This window comes from Gymnodraco acuticeps, unplaced genomic scaffold (assembly GCF_902827175.1).
Source record: "Gymnodraco acuticeps unplaced genomic scaffold, fGymAcu1.1, whole genome shotgun sequence".
Lineage (NCBI taxonomy): Eukaryota > Metazoa > Chordata > Actinopteri > Perciformes > Bathydraconidae > Gymnodraco > Gymnodraco acuticeps.
In genome coordinates, this window is record NW_022992126.1 from 1,434,613 (window position 1) to 1,454,953 (window position 20,341).

Sequence of the window (20,341 nt, forward strand, 5' to 3'; positions counted from 1 at the left end):
CCACGAGCACACGTTCATTGGGTGGAAGAAATGAGGGAGTGACTTTGAAGAGAGCCAATCAGAATCCAGAGCGAAACAACACAGAATCTGTAAAATGTATTTCTGACCAATCAGTGTGTGAGATTTGTATGACCTCAAATTAAAGCGCAACGACCAAAAGTGGTCCTGGTGAGTTCATTTTCCTAAATGTATCCAGATAGTGTGCTAGTGATTTAAAGCGTGTAATACTGCAATTATTTGGTTTAGGTAATATAGTGTACACACCCAAGAAGTAAGAAAGTAAGAAAGAAGTAGTATACTCCCAAAGGTAACATCAGTAAAAGTGGTGATAACACTGTGAAATACTGGATTGGATATTATCAGAAAGATTGTTCAATATTCCCTTGTGTATTATTATATATATTTGATTGTTAATATGTACAGTATTGGTACATTATTAAGGACAAATATAATGTGGGCAGTAAGTTGAGGTGTGAAGTTACTTGTTGCACCCTCAGGCAGTTTCAACAAGCATCCTATTACCTGATAATATGTTTGTGTGTAAAATCTGAAAAATAAATATAGTGGAGGAATACATACAATACAGCACTCTTGAATCGAGTAAAGGAAGACTTTAAATTAGCATGACATGCTATGGCAAGTATCTAAGATGGAATGCCAACCAAAACATTTCCAATCACACTTTGTATTATGTAAATGAGTGTAGATGCTATTGAGAATTGTGAATCCACAAAAACATAGCTTTGTTTTTAATTTATTTTCAGAATAGAAATTAGTAACTTTTTCTTTACATTCTTTCATTCTATACAACATCTGCTATGCTATGAGAACTTGGAAGAAAAATAACATTTATATGAATAATAAACAGAAAGTCACATGTGATAAAAAGTAGATTATGTAATATTGCAAATGTATCTAATGACAGTTAACTATACCTGGGTGTAACACATTCAACTGAGGACATACATTAGTCTCAAAGCTAACTTATAGCAAAAATAACAGTGATTGACATCAGTTAAAAAAAACGTTTATAGTTTTTATACAATCTACTGTACAGAATATGGACGCCCATTTATTGGCTTTAATTGCAGTATAAAAGTGCCTTCATGTCAATGTGCGGTAGATTCCCAGTCAGAGACATTTTCTTTAGTTTGACTTCAATTTAACCAAAATCTATTTGAAAAAAAAAGTAGTGGCTAAATGAAGCATATATAAAGTAGTTTATATAGTAAATGCTAAAGGGTTTCAAAAGATAGAGCATCCTGTTAACATCATTGTCAACTACAGGAATACACAACTTTCCTTAGTTGTTCCTCAATTCAGCACCACAAAAAGCTGTCTATCACAGTGTGAACAAAACAACATAACAACAACCCGGGGATCCTGCCCGTCTGCCAGATTTGGCTTCACCGATTTGGATCGACACGCCTTTCTGCATGTCACTTAGGTGGCACTCAATTACAGCACCTCTATTTCTTTAAACAGGTTATGCCATGAGGAAGAAAACAAAGGGAGTTTGTGTGTATCAATATGGGTCAGCTCAGTGAGGCTGGCAAATATTGCAGCTTTAAACACTGTCTGCAGATTGCTACTTTGTGCACCAAACTAGGGCTGTGCGATTATAGCAAAAATCATAATCACGATTATTTGGGTCAATAATTGATATCACGATTATTTTGACGATTATTCATTGACCATTTATTGAACTTTAAAACAAATAATATTTTACCAATAAACAAGATCAACAAATATGTTGGAGCACACTTCCAAAACCATACTAAACATATATTATTAATATGATAAATAAAAATAAATTAGACCAAAATAAATGAAATCAAACATGTTGCAGTGCACTGTCACAACCTACTGAAAACTCCTTAACATATAGCCAACATTTTGGTAAAACATATTCCACATATTCCACTCAGTTAAACGTTGAAGGCTGGCCAACCATCATGGTCCAAAAGTAACAGGAAATACATGTTGAACTACAATTTAAGACCAAATAAAAATGTCTAGGCCACCATGGCAAATGCTGGTAGGGCTGCTCATGTCATCTCTTAAAGATGTTTTGCTAGAAACACCAGGCTGTTTACATGGTCTGGTTTCAGAGATGAGCGCAGACAGGTGACAATATTGCCACCTGTACCCTCAGCTACGCCCCGACACAGGGGTGACGCCGGCCAATCACAAAGCTTTGATGCGTTCAAGTGCATTATTCTGGCACAGGAAGATTATGTTACAGGACATTAACGATAAAACAGAATATTGTTGTTCTATTTTTAGACACATCTCGCGATCGACTGGTTGGGCACCCCTGGGCTAGACCATAGGTCCGTTGTGGTGGCAATGTAGTCAGCTGAAGCCACATCTCTCTCAACTTCCCCACGGCATTTGCCACATAATACCTGCTGAAATAATACCGAGACGGCATCGCGTAATGCTTGTCCAACGTGTTGACAGGTTGCTTAAAGCCCTGGTTGCTAACAGTGCTAACTGGGCACATATCTTTAGCTATGTGAAATGTAATGGCACCTGTAATATCTCTGTGTCTCTGCGAGCTCGTCGCGTAGGCCGTCGCTCTGTACAATGCGTCCTGAATCGATGACTGTGATGATGTGGTGGATGAAGTCGAGCGGCATCTGCTTTTTGTTGTATTATTGCCCAGTCGTATTGCACTTTGTGGTTGTATTTCAGATGATTAAAGAGATTGGTTGTGTTAGCGTGTGGTGCCAACACAACCTGGTAACAAATCCTGCACTGTACTTTGATTTGCTCCACGTCGGACTCCTGAAAGCCAAAGTACTTCCAAATAGTGGAAATAGTTGTACCCTTCTTTTTAACGAGTTGCTGCTCTTGTTCTGACATCTTCGCTTGCGCGGAACACTCACAACACGTCACTCCCACGTGGCCGAGTGGGCTTTTAGGGTGGGGCGAAGCGCACCCAGCTAAATAATCGTATTTTGTCAATTATGCTGTTTTCATAATCGTCGCAAACCATAATCGTAATCGCGATTAAAATACGATTAATTGCACAGCCCTACACCAAACACACTTACAGTTAATGCCTACAGACACTCACAACATTTGTTTTGCTGTTGTGTCATCAGCAAATCCTGTATTACTGCCCTCCATTTTATTTGGTTATTTTACAACGACCTGCATTTAACAACCTACAATTATTGATGTTTTCACTTCCCTTTCCGAGGTTTTCTTCCTCTTTTAAGCAATCAACCATCGTTTTCCCCCATATTGCATTAAATGCAGTTGGTCAGCTTTTCAGCACCTTTTCTTTTAACAGGTCCAAGATGACCTGCCGCTCCTGGCTCTCCAGCTCAAATCTCCGTTCTCTCTCTTTTCTCTCAGCTCCCAGACGCTCCCTCTCCAGACTGATTTGACCTAAGAACATAAAAAGGGAAATGAAATCTGTGATTCAATGCCATTTAAAATGATGACATCATACCAGTTCAGAGAATCTTTGATCCTTTTAAATGGACATTGTATTTTCCTGAATTACTTCACTGTCATTGATATATGAGATGTTCTTTCTTAAAGTGTAATGGTTCCTATTTTCTTTAGCTGCCCATATCTCAGATTTTGAAAAATGAAATAACAAATGATTTAAATAGGTTTTTTTGGTGTTAGTTTAGTAACAATTCCCTCCTAAAAAAGAAAGAGGACTCAAAAAGGCGGACCCCTTTTAGTTACAGTTGATATCATTATTACTTCGTCTGAAACACCTGCAACCAATTTTAGATCAAAAGTACCCAGTAATACTTTTTTGTTATGGATACTCTAAAAGTGAAAAAACATTTAAAAGGAAAGCCATAAGATAGTGTTCAATTTAAATAATACGACAATATTTTTAGAAAAATCATACTCCTTTGAATCTCCAGCTCCTCCCGGCGCAGGGAAAGCTCCTCCTCTCGTAGCCGCTGCTCGGCTTCTGAGCGTTTCTCCAGGAAGCTGAGGATCTCAGAGTAGGTCTGGCAGCAGCACTGGCAGGGCTGCTTGGCTGTGGGCGCCGCTGAGAGCTCTGCCATCTCCTCGCGGTCCTCTTCTGGTTCTGTTGTGACAGTAATAATGTAAACATGCACATATTTCTGAAGGGACCAGACAACTACAACATCCATGAAGCTGGCAGGGAGAAATTACTGAAGGACACATGGGAAACACAAACACTTGCATACACAGGCTTGTTAACTGTTGTAGACATGATGTTACCTGACTTGGGTCCTGTCCTGTCCTGTCCTGTCTTGGTGTCCGAATTAGTTTTTACCTGTAGTTTGTGTGATGGTGATGTTGGGTTTGTCCTGCTCAGGTAGAGTTAGTTCTTCGAGGGCTCGCTTTCTTAGTTCATCGTCCTGAAAATAAATTAAGCATCACATCGATAACATTAACAACATTGAGAAGTACAATTATAAGCGCCAGCAGCAACTTTTACCAACAGTAGCCGTATACGTTCTTATAGTAATGTCAATACTAGAGTTGTTGTAGCAGCAGTATTAGTGGTAGTGGTAGTGCTGTATCGTCAGATTTGGAGTTAAATTGTGACTGAATGCCACCAAGAGGAAGAAACGGGAAGTGGTAAAGTAGTTACAGAGAACATAACAAATATCCGTTGACTTCAATGTCCTACTACTCTTGTGAAACCTTAGTTCCAATTACAGTATCAGAAATTAACAAATAATAAAAAATAAAAAAGCTGCATTGACTCTAGTTGATCAGATAATGGGCATCCTGACTCTAATTACCATGTGTGGAGTGAGTTTCAAATATATGGATTAAAATAAAAAGGTGTGAAGCAAGCTAAAACATGTTGTGTAATATATATCATCTGAGACAATATTGACTCTACCATTGGTTCCCAGAGAGTTATAAAATAATATCAATGGTCAAATGTGTATTAATAGACAGGAAAATAAGAGAAAAGTGCTATACTTGTATTATACTTGAGGGTTTTCTCTAAACAAGCTATTTTCTTATTTGAAATTCTGGATATTTTTGTTTCTTACTGTATGGCCGCTTACAATTATTCAGATAAAGTGCTCACTACTTACATGCCACGTGAATATGGTCTTACAATGACATTGCTTCATTTTAAGGGGTTACAAGCTTAAAAGGTTTGGAACCACTGGACTTTAAAGAAATATTCTGTCTTTTAAATATTCCTGTCAGTCTTTGAAATTATTATAATTGAGCTCAATTGTCCTTGGCTGAGAACATTTTATGTAAGTAAGAATTACTGTATGCTGCAATATAAAGGGATTTCCGCTCAAACCTGTGTGATGTGTAACATATAAAGTTGATGTGCCCTCCAAACCAGCTCTAGGGCACTAAAGCATCCTCTGGAAAGATGCATCTCTTGTTCTGGTAGTGTCACATCGATTTAACTTCTCTTCTCAGCAAACAAACCCACCTGGTACTTTGTGTTTTCCCCGCCGGCCAGAAGCCCCTTCTCCGCCTCCAGCTCCAAAACCTCATGGAGCAGGTCTTCCTTTTGAGCGTACAACCTCTCTGTTCCAAATCTGAGCATACCAAAAGCACACAATCATTAAACTTCAGTTTGTTTCACATCTTCAAGTCATCACACATGCAGATATTTACTAAGGAAACATTAACGTTTACTCCTAGAGACTGAACCAACCTGCGCAGACTGGGGAAGTCTTGCTTCTTGTAGTAGTCCAGCAGCAGCATGGTCCTCTCTCTGCACCTCCTGGCGTCCACCTCAAAGTTCTCATCTTGTAGAGCTGCAGTGATGATCTCACCAACACGGGCCCAGATCCGTCCTGATTGAAATGAATGAGTTTACAAAAGTATGAATATGTAGTATGGAAGAAAAGGGCCATTCACTTTGTAGCTCATCACATGTTCCTATTGATTGGTCCCTGTTGTGTGATGGATTTCTTGTGTGATTATTGGATGATTTAACAAAATAGCAAAGAACACACTTAGGTAATAATAAACCTTAAAGTTGCTATTATTGTTTTACATGAATATGGTTTATATCCCCATTTGTTTTGCAGGAACTGCAGCTCTCTGCATCTAAAGAGTTGTTGATTGTTCTTTTAAAAACAGGAGTCACCTGGCTCCTTTGAGGCGAAGGGGTTCTGGGCGATGACCTCTCGCAGAAGGATGATGTCATGACGAGCTGAAAAACGAACCTGGCGCTTGCGTGGAGCTGTGGAGGTGCCGGCGAGGGAAAACCCTGAAGTTCGGAATAGATACTGCATAAAGTCATACTTTGAAATACAGTAAAGTGAAATAATGAAAAGAGTACATTATTGACATTAAGGGTCTAGTTCCTAAAAAGTAAGTTAAAACACACAATTATATAATAATAATAATAATAATTGTGTTATTATTATTATTATTATTATTATTAACATTACAGGTCAGTCCTAAACTTGGGCGTATGTTAGTGCTTTGATTCTTATTCACCTGAATCATAGCATAAGGTCTTTAATACAAACTGTGGAATATTTTACAACTACATTACCATACCTACCATACATATAACTAACAAACCAGATACTAAAGTACTCTGTACAATGACAATAAAGTTTAAAATGCTGACTAATAGATGTTATGTTGGAGAGTAAGTATGGCCTGTGTTCTCGGTGCAGAGGTAAATGTGACAGCAGTTTCAGTTGCAGGACTGCTGTTTGACAGATGACAGCAGCTCTCTCACGGCTGAGCTCCTCTGTGTACAAGTGCCAGGCAGCAACCGGTAATCTGCAGCTACACGAATGTAAACACAGAAAAGGGAGAAAATAGCCTGTAAAACACTGATAGCCGTGTACACAGAGGCTACAGCACGTACAATGCCGGACCACGCGTCAGAGGAGGAGGAGCATTTGCGCACGAATCGAGAGAAGCACCAAACGCCGTTCTAGAGATGTTAATATAAGTGGTAGAAAGGCGGTTTGACGTGGAGCTGGTCATGTATCTCACCGTTGTTGATCGGTAGTTCCACCACTACCCGTTCCATGTTTCTGTTCGGTGCATCCGGGAAGCGGCTGACGCGCACTGCACACGTCCAGTCACCAGTACAGGTTCCCTACTGACGTGTAACTCAACTTGGCGGAAAACCAGATTCTGGCAAGACAGAGTACCGCTCTTCACTTTCAGTGGCACTTACTCCATTTGGCCACAAGATGGAGCCAGAGAACTGCTGTTCAATGACCCTGAAGAGGAAAAAGCACCACAAATCTTCCACTGGCAATTAACTCTTCAGTGAGACGTGTTTCCACAAACAATGGGAATGATTACATTCACTAAAAAAAAGAATGGTCCCTCAAGGTTACATTTCTAAAAAGATTCAGACTCTGAGAAAAGCAAAGATTCAAAATTCAAACCTTATATATTTATATATGTGCAAACAAAAAAGTACTTGAGCTCTTGTGAACAGTGTTTAGCACTAACTAACCACTAGGTGTCCCCCAAATGATTGAAAACATTTGTATTAATGCACATCATTTGTATGTTGAACTTCTCATCCTCAACTTAAAAAGTACATGTGTAAAGTCAGTGGCCAATACCTTAACTCCTGCAGTTAGATTTGATTGCAATTTGGATTCTCATGGTCACCTTTATCTAATGATCTACCTTTTCACACCACTGGGATATGTGCAGGGCCGTCCCTGGCCAACATGAGGCCCCACGCAAAGTGATATGATGAGGCCCTCTGTTTCGCGAGCGTCGACCGGGGGGGGGGGTGCTAGTGGAGCGAAACCGTGCCGCGCCACACTAATTGCGCCGCATAAGCGCATAGGTGCGCTGCATTTTCGGCTCAGTTGAGGTCCCCTCTGCAAGATGAGGCCCCCTCCGCAAGGTGAGGCTCCACGCAGTCTGCATGATCGGCCTGTAGGGAGGGACGGCCCTGGATATGTGCTCTTATCTCTCCTACCTTTATGCAGTTATCAAGATGTTAATGAACACTGTCTACTGTCTTATTGTATGCAGTACAAATCCCCTTTAGGTGACTGTCAAGTGATGCCTTTCTTTGGTATTTAGAGAACCAAAATATAGAAATGTAATACAAAGGGAACAGCTTAGTGCTCCAAAAAAGGAGAAGCTGTTTAACAATGTTGAGCATGGACTTTTTACATTAGGATATTAATTATCAAAACAAGGGGAAATAAATGATTGATTAACAAAGTCTTTTAAACACATTTTGATGAATGTGAATGGTATGAAAGCTAATGAATACCTTGTAGGTGATGTTCTAGGGATTCAAATGCTTGTTAGCGACTGAAACTTCTGTTATATTCAAACAGAACATTACAAAACTGTACTCACATTTCCATACGTGATGTTTTGTTGATCATTGCATGAAACAACACGAGAAAGCACTTCATTATATTTATTTTGGCTGTTATTTAACTCATAACCTCTATCACAAATGTGTCCTTTGCTTTGGTCGAAATGTACATGTTTTATCCCTCGTGTGTTGCAATTACTTGTTGTTGCTAAGGTGATTATGCAACCATGATGTTACAAATATCCAAGAAACCCTTCTTGCCTTCAAAGCAACATGGACATTTAAACAGTGAATGCTGCGCTTTATAATTGGTCTTATCCTCGAGATCTGGTATGGCAAATAATAAGGATAATGTTTAATTGAACTTCTGTTTTGGAGGATGAAATGAAACCCCATGAATCCTGTGCTGGAACACTCTGTGCTCTTTCTGTGCTAATCTTTTATTGGACATTCAGATCATCACTGCGATATAATACATATTTATTTGGTATATTTGCAGTCAGAAAAATCTACTGCAGTCAGAAAATATATATATTTCATGCATGTAGTGAAATATAGACCTGTATGCCATACCTAAATCAATCAATCAATCAATGTTTATTTATATAGCCCAATATCACAAATGTTACATTTGTCTCAGTGGATTTCACAGTTTGTACAGAATATCAGTATGACAATACGACACCCTCTGTCCTTAGACCCTCACATCGCACAAGGAAAAACTTCCGGAGAAAACCCACAGTTTAAAGGGAAAAATGAGAGAAACAGGGGGTTACGTATTGTAACCCTAGTTATATAAGCACAGGTGGAGCCCTCTACTGGACTCTATGGGTACTACTCTCTCTATCATGCTGTGCGTGCTTTCACCTACTGAGTTTACGTAAACGTAGCCGGCCAATCGGGGCGTGCCTACCTGAATGCGCGCGCAGGCCCACAGTATATAAGGCGGCTACACCCGCCGCCCACTATCCTATACACTCTTCAGCGAGCGGACAAGGATATACAGGGCCCCCAGGTAGAGGGCTCCGCCTGTGCTTATATAACTAGGGTTACAATACGTAACCCCCTGTTATATTTCACACAGGCTCCGCCCTCTACTGGACTACAGTGGGCGGAGCCACGATGTATACACGCCCTGTCATCCAACAACATCGACCCACCACACCGTCCCTGACCGGCTTTTGGCTAACATCCATTGCATCCCCACTTCCTCCCATCCGGTTGTAACCGTAGAGAAGTCGGGGCCGCAATTTGGATAAGTCACACTCACACACGCTTACTTCGTGTAGAGTGTGCATGGAAAAGATCTGTGCGGAGACTCCGTCTGGAGCCTACCGCGCACCATATTCCCCAGGTCCCTCAGGAGCATGGGAAAACATAAGTGCACCACGTCCCCCACACTCACACACGCTCCGTGTAGAGTGGGCATGGACAATAGTGAGGAAGGCTATCCCAGCCTGCCTCCAGCCCTGTATGGGGCTGATTGCGCACCATGTCTCCCGAGTCCCTCAGGAGCATGGGAAAACACAAGTGCTGGGGGGGTCAGACACCTGCTGACCCACAGCCACCCCCCCTCTCACCAGTCATGCGTTGCCCCGGCAAGCACAGACGACGAGAAGGAGCCAGACATGTCCAGGAGATAACATTTTATGAAGGAGCCTGGCGTAGACCAAGACGCCGCCGTGCATATATCTTCTACACTCACGCCGCTGAATAAGGCTGTTTGACACAGCCACAGCCCGTGTAGAATGTGCACGGACCCCAGTGGGGAAGGCTCTCCCCGCCCGTCCATAGGCATGTGTAATGCACTCGCAGAGCCATCCTGCTAGGCGCTTCTTGAGAGAGCTTTTCCAGCCACACCATCCCCAAAGCACACAAACAGTTGTTCAGTGCGCCTAATGGTAGCCGTGTGCTCTACATAGCATGCTAGCGCCCGCACTGGGCAGAGGAGGTGCAACTTAGCCTCCCTGGCCCCAACATGGGGAGGAGGATTAAAGCCACCTAACTGAATAGCCCTTGATCTGAATGAAGTTATCATACTCTTAGGAGTAAAGGAGGGGTTCGGCCTGAGTGTCGCCCCGCTACGGTCACCCCGGATCAACAGACAGCTTGGGTGCAGCGACAGAGCGGTCAACTCAGACACTCTTTTGGCCGGAGTCAAGGCAAGTAGCAATGCTGTCTTCCATGACAGTGCTTTCAGGGAGGAAAGCTCCAGAGGCTCAAATGGTTCTGTGACCAGAGCCTCGAGCACCAACGGCAGGTCCCACTGTGGGGCGGAGGCGTGCACTACCGGGCACTGCCTCCTGACCCCCTGCAAAAACTGCGTCATAAGCGGCTGACTGAAGGCTGACCTGCCTCCAAATCACTCATGGCGGGACGAAATGGCTGCTGCATACACCTTAATTGTGGAATGAGCCAGCCCCCTGTCCACCAGTATCTGTAAGTAGGTAAGAATAGAGCCCAGCGTGCACGACAGAGGCTCTAGACTCCTTCCTTCACACCATCGCCGGAATCCAGCCCACTTTGGCCTACAACAGGCTGTGGTGGATCCTGCTCTTGCTGCTTCGATAGTCTAAATAACGTTGTCGACAGCCCCACCTGTCTCAGCCTGTCCCTCTCAGGTGCCAAGCCTGGAGAGGTTGGCCCAGAGTGGGTAACGCCCCTATTGCACCTGCTTCCTGAGACAGCGCTCCCCAGACCTGAGGAATCGCCCAGGGCTGGCCCACCATCATCTGTGGTGCCACGGCGCCAGGCGGCGAACTGGGGCCACCAGGATGATTGACAGCTGTTCCCGTCTCACCCTCTCCAGGAGGGGGGGATAAGGCGCAGCGGTGGAAAGGCGTAAAGCAGCTTTCTTGGCCATGGCTCGTGTGCAAATGCGTCGACCCCCAAGGATGGGTTGTCCCACCGAGCCAGGGAGAACCACAGGGCACAGTGGCTGTTGCGCCGATTGGCGAACAGGTACAACCTCTGCTCCTCCCGAACTGAGTCCAGACCTGCTTCACCACCTCCGGGTGAAGCCTCCACTCGTTTGGCTGGGGTCCGCCTCTTGACATGAGGTCGGCCCCCCCGTTCTCCCGCCCAGGGATGTGCAGGGCCCTTAGAGACAACACAATCTGTGACACCCACTGCCACAGGTTCTCTGCTGCGGTCAACAAGGCTATTGAACGCCACTGTGGTGCGGTTGTCGCTCCTTAGCCAACACACTCTCACTCCATAATCGTCCAGGAGCGACGTTTGGTCAGGGTCCCGTATGGTGTGCAGTTGTGACGCTCCTAGGCTCCCTCAGCTTCATAAAGGGACGCAAATAGCTTTCAACTGATTGCAATGTATTCCCATCTGCGGCGGGATTTGACGCTCATGGAAGCACGGCATTCGTTTTGTCGGCTGCCCTTAAAGGCAATGTGAGCGTCCATTCCCATTGGATAACAGAGAATTGTACACCCGGAAGTAAGTATTCTCCTTACTGTCGATTGATTTTACAGTGATATCTGCACTACTCATCGACTAAAAAACACCAGATTATCCTTGTTAATTATTTTAATAAATTAATAATTTAATAAATAATAAATAATAATAAATTATTTAATAAATTATTTTGAGAGGGACTGTGGGAGCATTTTGTGAATCCAATGTACGGATTAATCTGTTATGAGTGAATGAACAGGGTCAAAATGTCAAATCTTGGCAAAAAGGTTTTCGATAGAAGTTGAGGGTTTTGACGCTGTTGTCTGCTGTCAAGGTATTATCTCAAAGATCGGACATTTTCTTATCCTCTTATGGAACCAAAGGGTATGTAGGTGTCTTTCTGCTGCATGGTCTGATAAGTTATAGCAATAAGTGTACGCATGTTGTAAATGGTGTCCAGTTTTTAGAGCGCCACCGCATGTCTCAATTGAAATGAATGGGAAGGAGCTTGCATAAAACGCTCATTTGTACGGCCTCTGTTATGCTTTCTTAACCCATGCCGTTACCTATCAACGCAATTCTGTTGAGATTTTTATCAACAGAATTCCATTGCTAGGTAACAGCATGGGTCATTCACTCCTTATTGAATGACATCAGAACGTCCTGATGTCATCAAAATTATGACATCATCTTGGTTTTTATGCTGAATTCCGAAGTTATGCATTAACTGTCTGCATTTAGTCACTTGAGACTCGTGAGAAAGTCGTGTTTTGAACGACATACATGCTTTTTTGAATATAGCCAGGTTAATATACTTTATAATACCAGGTGAAAATTAACATTATAGGCCTACAACAGATCCAGAGCTACACAATTTACTAATTTGAAAAAAACTCACCTACTCATTACACATTTAAGTGTTTAATTGATTTCAATCGAAGTAGTAATGGCAAGTTACGCAAATTCAGCAGAGGAGGACCTAGATGAGAATGCTACAATTGCTGAAGGAAATGCCTGCAGTAGAATGTTTTCAGCGCAACAAATACCTGAAATTGTTGCATTATTTGAGGAGGCAGATGAAGATGGTGGTGGAGGTTTGGATATGGAAGAATTTTGTGTTTTGTTTGAAAAGATGTACCCTTCTGTTAAGAAGGAGGAACTTACAGTCCTACATATGCAGATAGATACCAACTGTGACGGTACAGTTGACCTGGTAGAGCTTTTAGACTTCTTAATAGCTAAGGGCAATGCATCGGCAGGGTTGGACTTTAAAAGACCATTCCCTAAACCTGTTGAATTTATACCTGTGGGTCACTATAAAGAAATTGTTGGTGTGATCTTCCGTCCCTTCGAGGACGTCAAACTTGATTTTAGTTTTAGAGAATTAGACGAAACCAGCACTTACCAGAGAGGCCAATACATCTCTGTCAGCTCCGATGGTGTACTCACCTTCTGGACAGACAGCTGTACAGATCCATTCACCATACCTCTATATGTGAAAGAAAATGCACTTCCTTTTTCAAACCACAAGAAAATGTCTGTTAATGACATGCAGTACATTCAAGAATTGAAACAGCTGGCTATCTCCACCTCTGACAGAGAGCTTTTATTTTATGACTGCTCTGAAATACCCTCGCTTTTTTCAGTTAACCACTCTCTGATGCTAGAAGAAAGCATTGTCAACACCATTAACTACTGGTCAAATGGCACTAAAGCAATGTTTGCATTTGGTGATGTACAAGGGTTTTTGACTGTTTTCATCTCCTACAACGTAAAGAAAAATGGCCTCTTCAACTGTGACGCATTTCAAAAAATCTCTGCATGATTATCCTACAGTATACATTTCCAACCTTCTAAACAACCATTCCCAAGACTTTCTTTGTCTTAAAGTCTCAATTTTGAGTGACATATGCAGCCAGATCCAATACTTTCCGGTTCTTAACTCATTTGCCATTTGTGGAAGTTTATCCAAGACAATGGTCCTGGCTGCCCTACCAAACCCACCCAGAACCACTTTTTCAAAATCAATCTTTAAGAGCAGTGGAGATGAGGAGTTTTTCACCTGTGTTGAATACTCTCCTTCTGCTGAGTTATTGTTGACTGGTGGTACAGATGGCTTACTACGGTTGTAGTTACCCCACAAAAGAGACACCTGCCAAAAGTCTTTGGTGGGACACGTCAGGCCCATTACAAACATTGTCGTAAACAGAATGGACCGAACTGTCATCACTTTATCTGATGACAAAAATGTTCGTGTTTGGTCTTTGAAGAGATTGGAGTGTAAGCAAAGCATCGAGATTCAATGCATGAGACCAGCTCGTATCTCCAGTATGTTTTACAACATACTTAACAATGATTTAGTTCTGGCTAACACAGATCTAGTCAAATATTTTGGTAGGGGAACAGATGCTTTTAAAGAAACATTAACATCCCATGACAAGCCCCTGTGCAATGCTCTCTATCACAGCATTTACAAAAAGGTTGTCTCTGTTTGTCGAAAAGGGTGAGGCTACACTTTGGGATGTCTTAACAGGAATGGCTGTCATGCAGTTTCAGGTCACTCCATATGGGGGGCACACTGCCATTGCATTTGATATACCACAGCGGAGACTAATCACAGTTTCCAAGGACGGGAAATTAAAACTGTGGAACTTAATCACTGGAGTTTTGCTTGAAGAATTTCCTGTTACCTTGCCAAGTGAGGTGACAGGTATTGTCTGCATGGACGATAGTGTGTTTGTGTCGGGAAGGAACTCCAACAGAATTTTTGTCGTGGATTTGGAGGGTTATGACAACATATTTTTGGAACATGATTATTTAGATGACATTTGCTCAATGGATGTGCACGACAAAACACTTCTTGCGGCCTCTTGCAATGGAAATATTGTAATGTGGGATGTTGAATCTAGGGAGGTTCTCTACTGGCTGAATGGCAGTCAGAGCCCTCGAACTTACATTACAACAATAACAGGCAGGACAGGGTGTTTGCCTGATGGGAAGACACACAAAGAAGAAATTGGAAGGAAAAACACTGATGTGAACACTGGTCCTATTGTTTTATGTTTAAAGACAAGGGAGGTCAATGTGCACACAGCCACACTGATGACTTCTGCCGATGGCTTTATAAGTGCCTGGTCGGTAAAAAGCAAGGGAGGTTTGTTAGGGAAGTTCAGGGCAGTGAATGATGAAGATGCAATCATTACCACGATGTCCACTGATGTCAATGAACAAATATTGCTGACTGGGGATAGTACCGGCAGGATTTGTCAATGGGACATTCAGAGATTTGGATTTAAAGATAAGGCAAACACAGGGCCATTCGAAGACATAAGAGGGTGGCGCGTGTCATTGTGTCCACCTCCTCTTTTGGGCACCTGGCAATCTCACCTCTCAGGGGTGGTGAGTGTTCAGTTTGATTCTGATTGTCAAAAGATTATTACTGCAGGGTTGGACTGCAATATCCAGCTGTGGAAAAACACAGGTGACCACATTGGATTATTTGGGAAAGATGAATGGGATGCTGATGCAAAGAAAACTACACAGAAGGAAAGAAGACCAGTGTCAGCAGGGAAGGGAAACCAGTTACCATTTAAGTATTTCAGGCCAGAAAGGGAATTGAAGAAAAAACAGGAAGATGACCTCGACGACATAAATGATGAACTTCCTTTCCTACCCCGGGATGATCTAACTGATAAAGAGATGGACCGTATCTATAGACGGCTAATGAAAATACAACCAAATATTGACACAATACATGAGAAGTTCAAACAACAACAGTCCATACGCTCTGCCAAGCAATGTGCTAGTGTGGTCCACCTGGAGGCAGAACAAGCTTCTAAAGTGCAGCTCATGAATAGTAAAAGTTCATTCAGGCCACACCCGCCTCAGAGCCCGCTCATCAGAGGCGAGATAGCAGACCCATATTTGAAACAGCCTGGATCTAAATATGGCCGTGTGATCAAGCATCAGAATAAAGACCCTTTACAAGGCAGGGTCCTAACACCTTGTCCACCTGACATTGTGCCAAGCCAGCAGCGGTCTGAGCTAACAACAAAGCATTCACTCTTGCCAACCATCCCGAAAGGTGTTCAGCGCACACATAATCAGACCCAGTTCAGGCCACACCCGCCTCAGAGCCCGCTCATCAGAGGTGGCAGCAGCTTAAAAACAAGCTCTTCCCAGACACCTCGATTACGTTTACCTCCACTCACTGAGAAAGTACAGCTTACCAATGATAGCCGGCTGCAATAATGCTACAAACACCATTTCCAATTAGTAATTACCCAAAATCAGGGATTCATTTCGGGTTTATCTCATCTCAGCTTTGATTGTCGTTTTGGATTTTTCTCCGGGTGCTCCGGTTTTGTCCCGCATTCTTTTAAATAGAAAAAATACATCCTTTTAATTACCTTCTGCAGATCAAAATACATCCTCAAACATGTAGTTTTACTCTCTTTAATTTAACAAAATTATGGAGATTTGTATTATCAGCCAAATCAACTGTTTTCACATAGCATAACTGTTTGTCTAAACTTTGTCAAGCGTATCATCTTATCTCAGCTTTGATTGTCATTTTGGGTTTTTTCCGGGTACTCCGGTTTTGTCCCGCATTCTAGTAAATAGAAAAAAATATATATTTTAATGACCTTCTGCAGATTACAATACATCCTCAAACATTTAGTTTTACTCTCTAAAAAAACAACATTATAAACATATTTGATGATCACAGATGGCTGAATCCACCATTTATGTAGCAGTGCACACAGTGAAGGTGAACACACTTTACCTTTTTTTCAGAATATGCTCCACTAACAAACATGGAGTTGTAAAAGCTCTTAATGTTCTTGCAGCATACACTTACCAAGAGCTCTGGATCTTTTAAATAGAGCCCGGTATTTATAAACTTGTCAAAAGATAATCTTATGAATGATTAAATAATTTCTGAAATAATACAATAATAACCAAATTATGAAATAAATATGGTGAAATGTACGGAAGAGGATTAGGGCCACATAAAACATTTTTTTGTGAGGATTTGAAAAAAATATTATTATTTTTTGTTCTGAGAAAAAAGTCAGAATTCTGACTTTAATCTCAGAATTCTGACTTTTTTCTCAGAACAAAAAAACATTATTTTTTTTGGGAGAAAAAAGTCAGAATTGTGACTTTAATCTCAGAATTCTGACTTTTTTCTCAGAACAAAAAAACATTATTTTTTTGGGAGAAAAAAAAAATCAGAATTCTGACTTTAATCTCAGAATTCTGACTTTTTTCTCAGAACAAAAAAACATTATTTTTTTTGGGAGAAAAAAGTCAGAATTGTGACTTTAATCTCAGAATTCTGACTTTTTTCTCAGAACAAAAAAACATTATTTTTTTTGGGAGAAAAAAAGTCAGAATTCTGACTTTAATCTCAGAATTCTCACTTTAATCTCAGAATTCTGACTTTTTTCTCAGAATTCTGACTTTAATCTCAGAATTCTGACTTTTTTCTCAGAACAAAAAAAAAAAAAATTATTTTGGAGAAAAAAGTCAGAAATACCGGTAACTGTCGAACCAGCTTCACTGCGATTTACACATTGCAGTAGGCAACAATGGAGGACGTGAGTGAATTTCTGCGCGCCAGAGGGGTCCAAGAGGAAACCATATTGCAAATGGAAGAACAAAAGGTGAGTTATAAATATATAAGTGTGTTTTGGGCGTTCGTAAAAACAACGAAAAGGCGTTAGAATATGAAATGCAGACATTGATGAGCTAGCAGCAAGTGCATTAGCTTATATGCTATGGCTCCCCCCCCCATCTAATTCAGTAAATAATGGTTTAGTTCGTTGACACGCAAGTTTGTGCTTGTTGGAACAGTGGCGACTAACCAAGAGCAACAGCCTGGTGGTTTTCATGTTTCTGTAGAGAAGATTTCATTAAGTGTGTTTAACAAGGCAGCTAGCAGCTAGCTGAGAGCCTGACAGCTACCGCTCACCAGCCTGGCGGGGAAAAACCATGGGAAATACATATCGCCCAAACTTCTTTTTGTTTGCCATCATTACTTCAAATTATTTTTGCCTGTAACAGTTTAGAGATCAGTGGTCAAAGTACAACGCAAGGAGGCAGTTGCTAATTATATTCCCAAAATTCGCCCAGTAAAACCCCTCTCGGTACTGTAGCATTGTTACCACAGGGGTTTGGGCCATTGTCCTTGTATCCCACAATCACAGAATTATCAGCATATGAATATGAATCCTGCTGTACTGTCTGAAGGAGATTAAAACAGCAGGACAGTGTTGGTAATTGTATCTAGTATCGCTGCGTATCATGTCAGTCTCTAACGTTAACGTTACTGAAAGCTGCCGTTGGTGGGCCGCTGGCTCTGGCATAGGTGGGCCGTGGACTTTCACAGCGCCGGTACCGCATCCGCCGCCGCAAACACCCGCCGTTGCGAGGCTCTGGTGGCTCCGGCAGGTCCGGTGCAGCGGTGCTGTGAAAGTCCACCGCCGTTGCGAGTCTCCGGCTGTAATAATCCACTTTAAAAACACTTTTAAGGGTTATACTTATGTGAAGGTTATAAACTTTAGGGTAACCAGGGAAACTAGTAGTTTCTGTTTTTTTCTAATAAAGTGACAACAGTACCATCATGGCAAAAACTGGCTTTTTAAGGGTTAATATTCTGAAAATTAATGAATGTTTTGTATTATGAACAGGACTGATTTGGTCTGCGAAATGGCAAAATAGTATATATCTATATATAACGATGTACAAGGGTTGACAATAGTTATACAATGTGCACAAACTTCATTGTGTTTTCTTTTCTTTCTTCTTTGCAGATTGACAGCGACGTCATTGGTCTTATGGATGATGCCACTCTTCAAAAATACATCCCCTCCTACGGAGACCGAATAGCCATCTTTAATCATTGTAGAAGTAAAAGGCCCACATCAAAGCGAAAAAAAGGCCTTTATGAAAGACTGAGGGAAAAATGACAGTGAGATCGGAAAGTTCTCAAGGAAACGCATCAGGTACAGAAACAAGAAAAACACAGACAAAGAAGCTGAAAGCCACAAGAAATATTGAAATAGGCTGGATTCACAATGACACTAACACAACCAAACAAGTAAGGGCAAAACAAGGAGGTGGCACTAGAAAAATTAAACTATCAACTAATGCTGGTTTGAATGAAATTCTTGAAACAGGAAAGACACTATTTTTTCCTGATGGAATATCACCTAAAGGACCTGAATCAGAGTTCGACTTTGAGGTGTGGGATTTTAAACAAAACTGCCTTACAGCTGAAACATGCCCTTCAATTAGCACAATGTACGAAACTGTGCAAATGACAATGTTGCGATTTTACATTGCCACAAAGCGAAAACCTTCTGCAAACGCTGACAGCGACACAGTTGAAGAGACTTCTGAGTTTAATCTTGTCTCGGGTGAAAATGACGACTACACAGATGTCATTATTGTTTTGGACGACATACAGCGATCACTAAACATTTCTAGCGATCCTGAAATCACCTTTGGTCCTCATTTCGGCATCGAGGAAGATGAAGAAGACACACTCATATTTGAGAATGTTCCTGTCCCCGCCAGTCCACTTGAGGCAGAGAAACAACTAACAATCACTGTACATCATGCAAACACCCTAGCTGACATGATTACTGCCTTTTCTGATGCAGAGATTTTAAACAAATCATTGAATGTGAGGCGCATTCTCCCAGATAACAAGGAAGAAGCAGGCAGTGGTTCTGGGGTACTGAGGGATGTTCTCAGCTGCTTCTGGCAAGAATTCTATGAGAGATGCACACTTGGGACAACAGTTAAAGTGCCCTACATTCGCCATGATTTTCCTGCTGAAACATGGAAGGCAATTGGAAGAATCCTTTTGAAAGGTTACCAAGATTGTGAATATTTCCCAAACAAACTTTCACTGCCTTTCCTTGAACAGGTGCTGTTTGATAATGTGTACAGTGACCTCAAAGCATATTTTATGCAATTTGTGAGCAGCCAAGACGTGAAGTTTTGATGCAAGCGCTGACTGATTTCACTGCAGTTGACACTGATGACCTTTTGGAGGTTCTCGACAGCTATGGCTGTAGAAGGAAAGTCAGCGCAGAGAATCTTCCTAAAATAATTGAAGAAATTGCCCACAAAGAGATGGTCCAAAAACCAATGTTCGTTATTGACTGCTGGAGGGAGATTAACCATCAACATCTCAACCTCAGTCCAGAGGCACTGACTAAGTTGTTGTCTGACCTGCAACCCACCACAAAAAAAGTCTGCAAACTACTGAAATTTGATGTTGATTTGACTACAAACCAAAAAGAGGTAGCAAATCATCTGAAAAGATTCATCAGAGAGCTAGATGAGAGTAAACTTCAGAAGTTTCTACGGTTCTGCACAGGATCTGATCTCATTGTGACAGACAGCATCTACGTGGGATTTGAGAAAATGACAGAGTTCACAAGAAGACCGATTGCACACACATGTGGGAATATTCTGCACATAGCTGACAGCTATGAGAACTTCCCAGATTTCCGTTCAGAATTCAATGCAGTTCTTGAGAGCAATGTGTGGGTTATGGACATTGTTTAGACTCCAACAACAATAACCAAACCAATCCAAACTCTTAAGAGTTTTTCATGTTCGAAGTAGTTGTGCAGAATTGCAAGTAATGGT

The 20,341-nt window shown here is 41.7% G+C and overlaps 2 protein-coding genes and 1 pseudogene across 2 annotated transcripts; 2 read left to right on the top strand and 1 right to left on the bottom strand.

The window, feature by feature from the left end:
- Nucleotides 1-2,860: 2,860 nt before the first annotated feature.
- si:dkey-45d16.4 (trichohyalin) lies at nucleotides 2,861-7,080 on the bottom strand. The gene is made up of 7 exons (XM_034203557.1): nucleotides 6,955-7,080; nucleotides 6,086-6,208; nucleotides 5,648-5,789; nucleotides 5,420-5,528; nucleotides 4,280-4,364; nucleotides 3,881-4,066; nucleotides 2,861-3,399 (listed from the first exon to the last, which is right to left on the bottom strand). The coding sequence occupies exons 1-7, from the start codon at nucleotides 6,989-6,991 to the stop codon at nucleotides 3,272-3,274; spliced, it is 810 nt and encodes a 269-aa protein (XP_034059448.1). The 5' UTR covers nucleotides 6,992-7,080; the 3' UTR covers nucleotides 2,861-3,271.
- Nucleotides 7,081-12,617: 5,537 nt separating this feature from the next.
- On the top strand, nucleotides 12,618-15,922 carry LOC117537991 (annotated as a pseudogene).
- A 1,277-nt stretch (nucleotides 15,923-17,199) lies between these two features.
- LOC117537907 lies at nucleotides 17,200-20,279 on the top strand. Its single transcript, XM_034203299.1, has 2 exons — nucleotides 17,200-17,340; nucleotides 18,490-20,279. Exon 2 carries the CDS (start codon nucleotides 18,642-18,644, stop codon nucleotides 19,686-19,688), a length of 1,047 nt encoding a protein of 348 aa, XP_034059190.1. The 5' UTR covers nucleotides 17,200-17,340; nucleotides 18,490-18,641; the 3' UTR covers nucleotides 19,689-20,279.
- The last annotated feature ends 62 nt before the right edge of the window (nucleotides 20,280-20,341 follow it).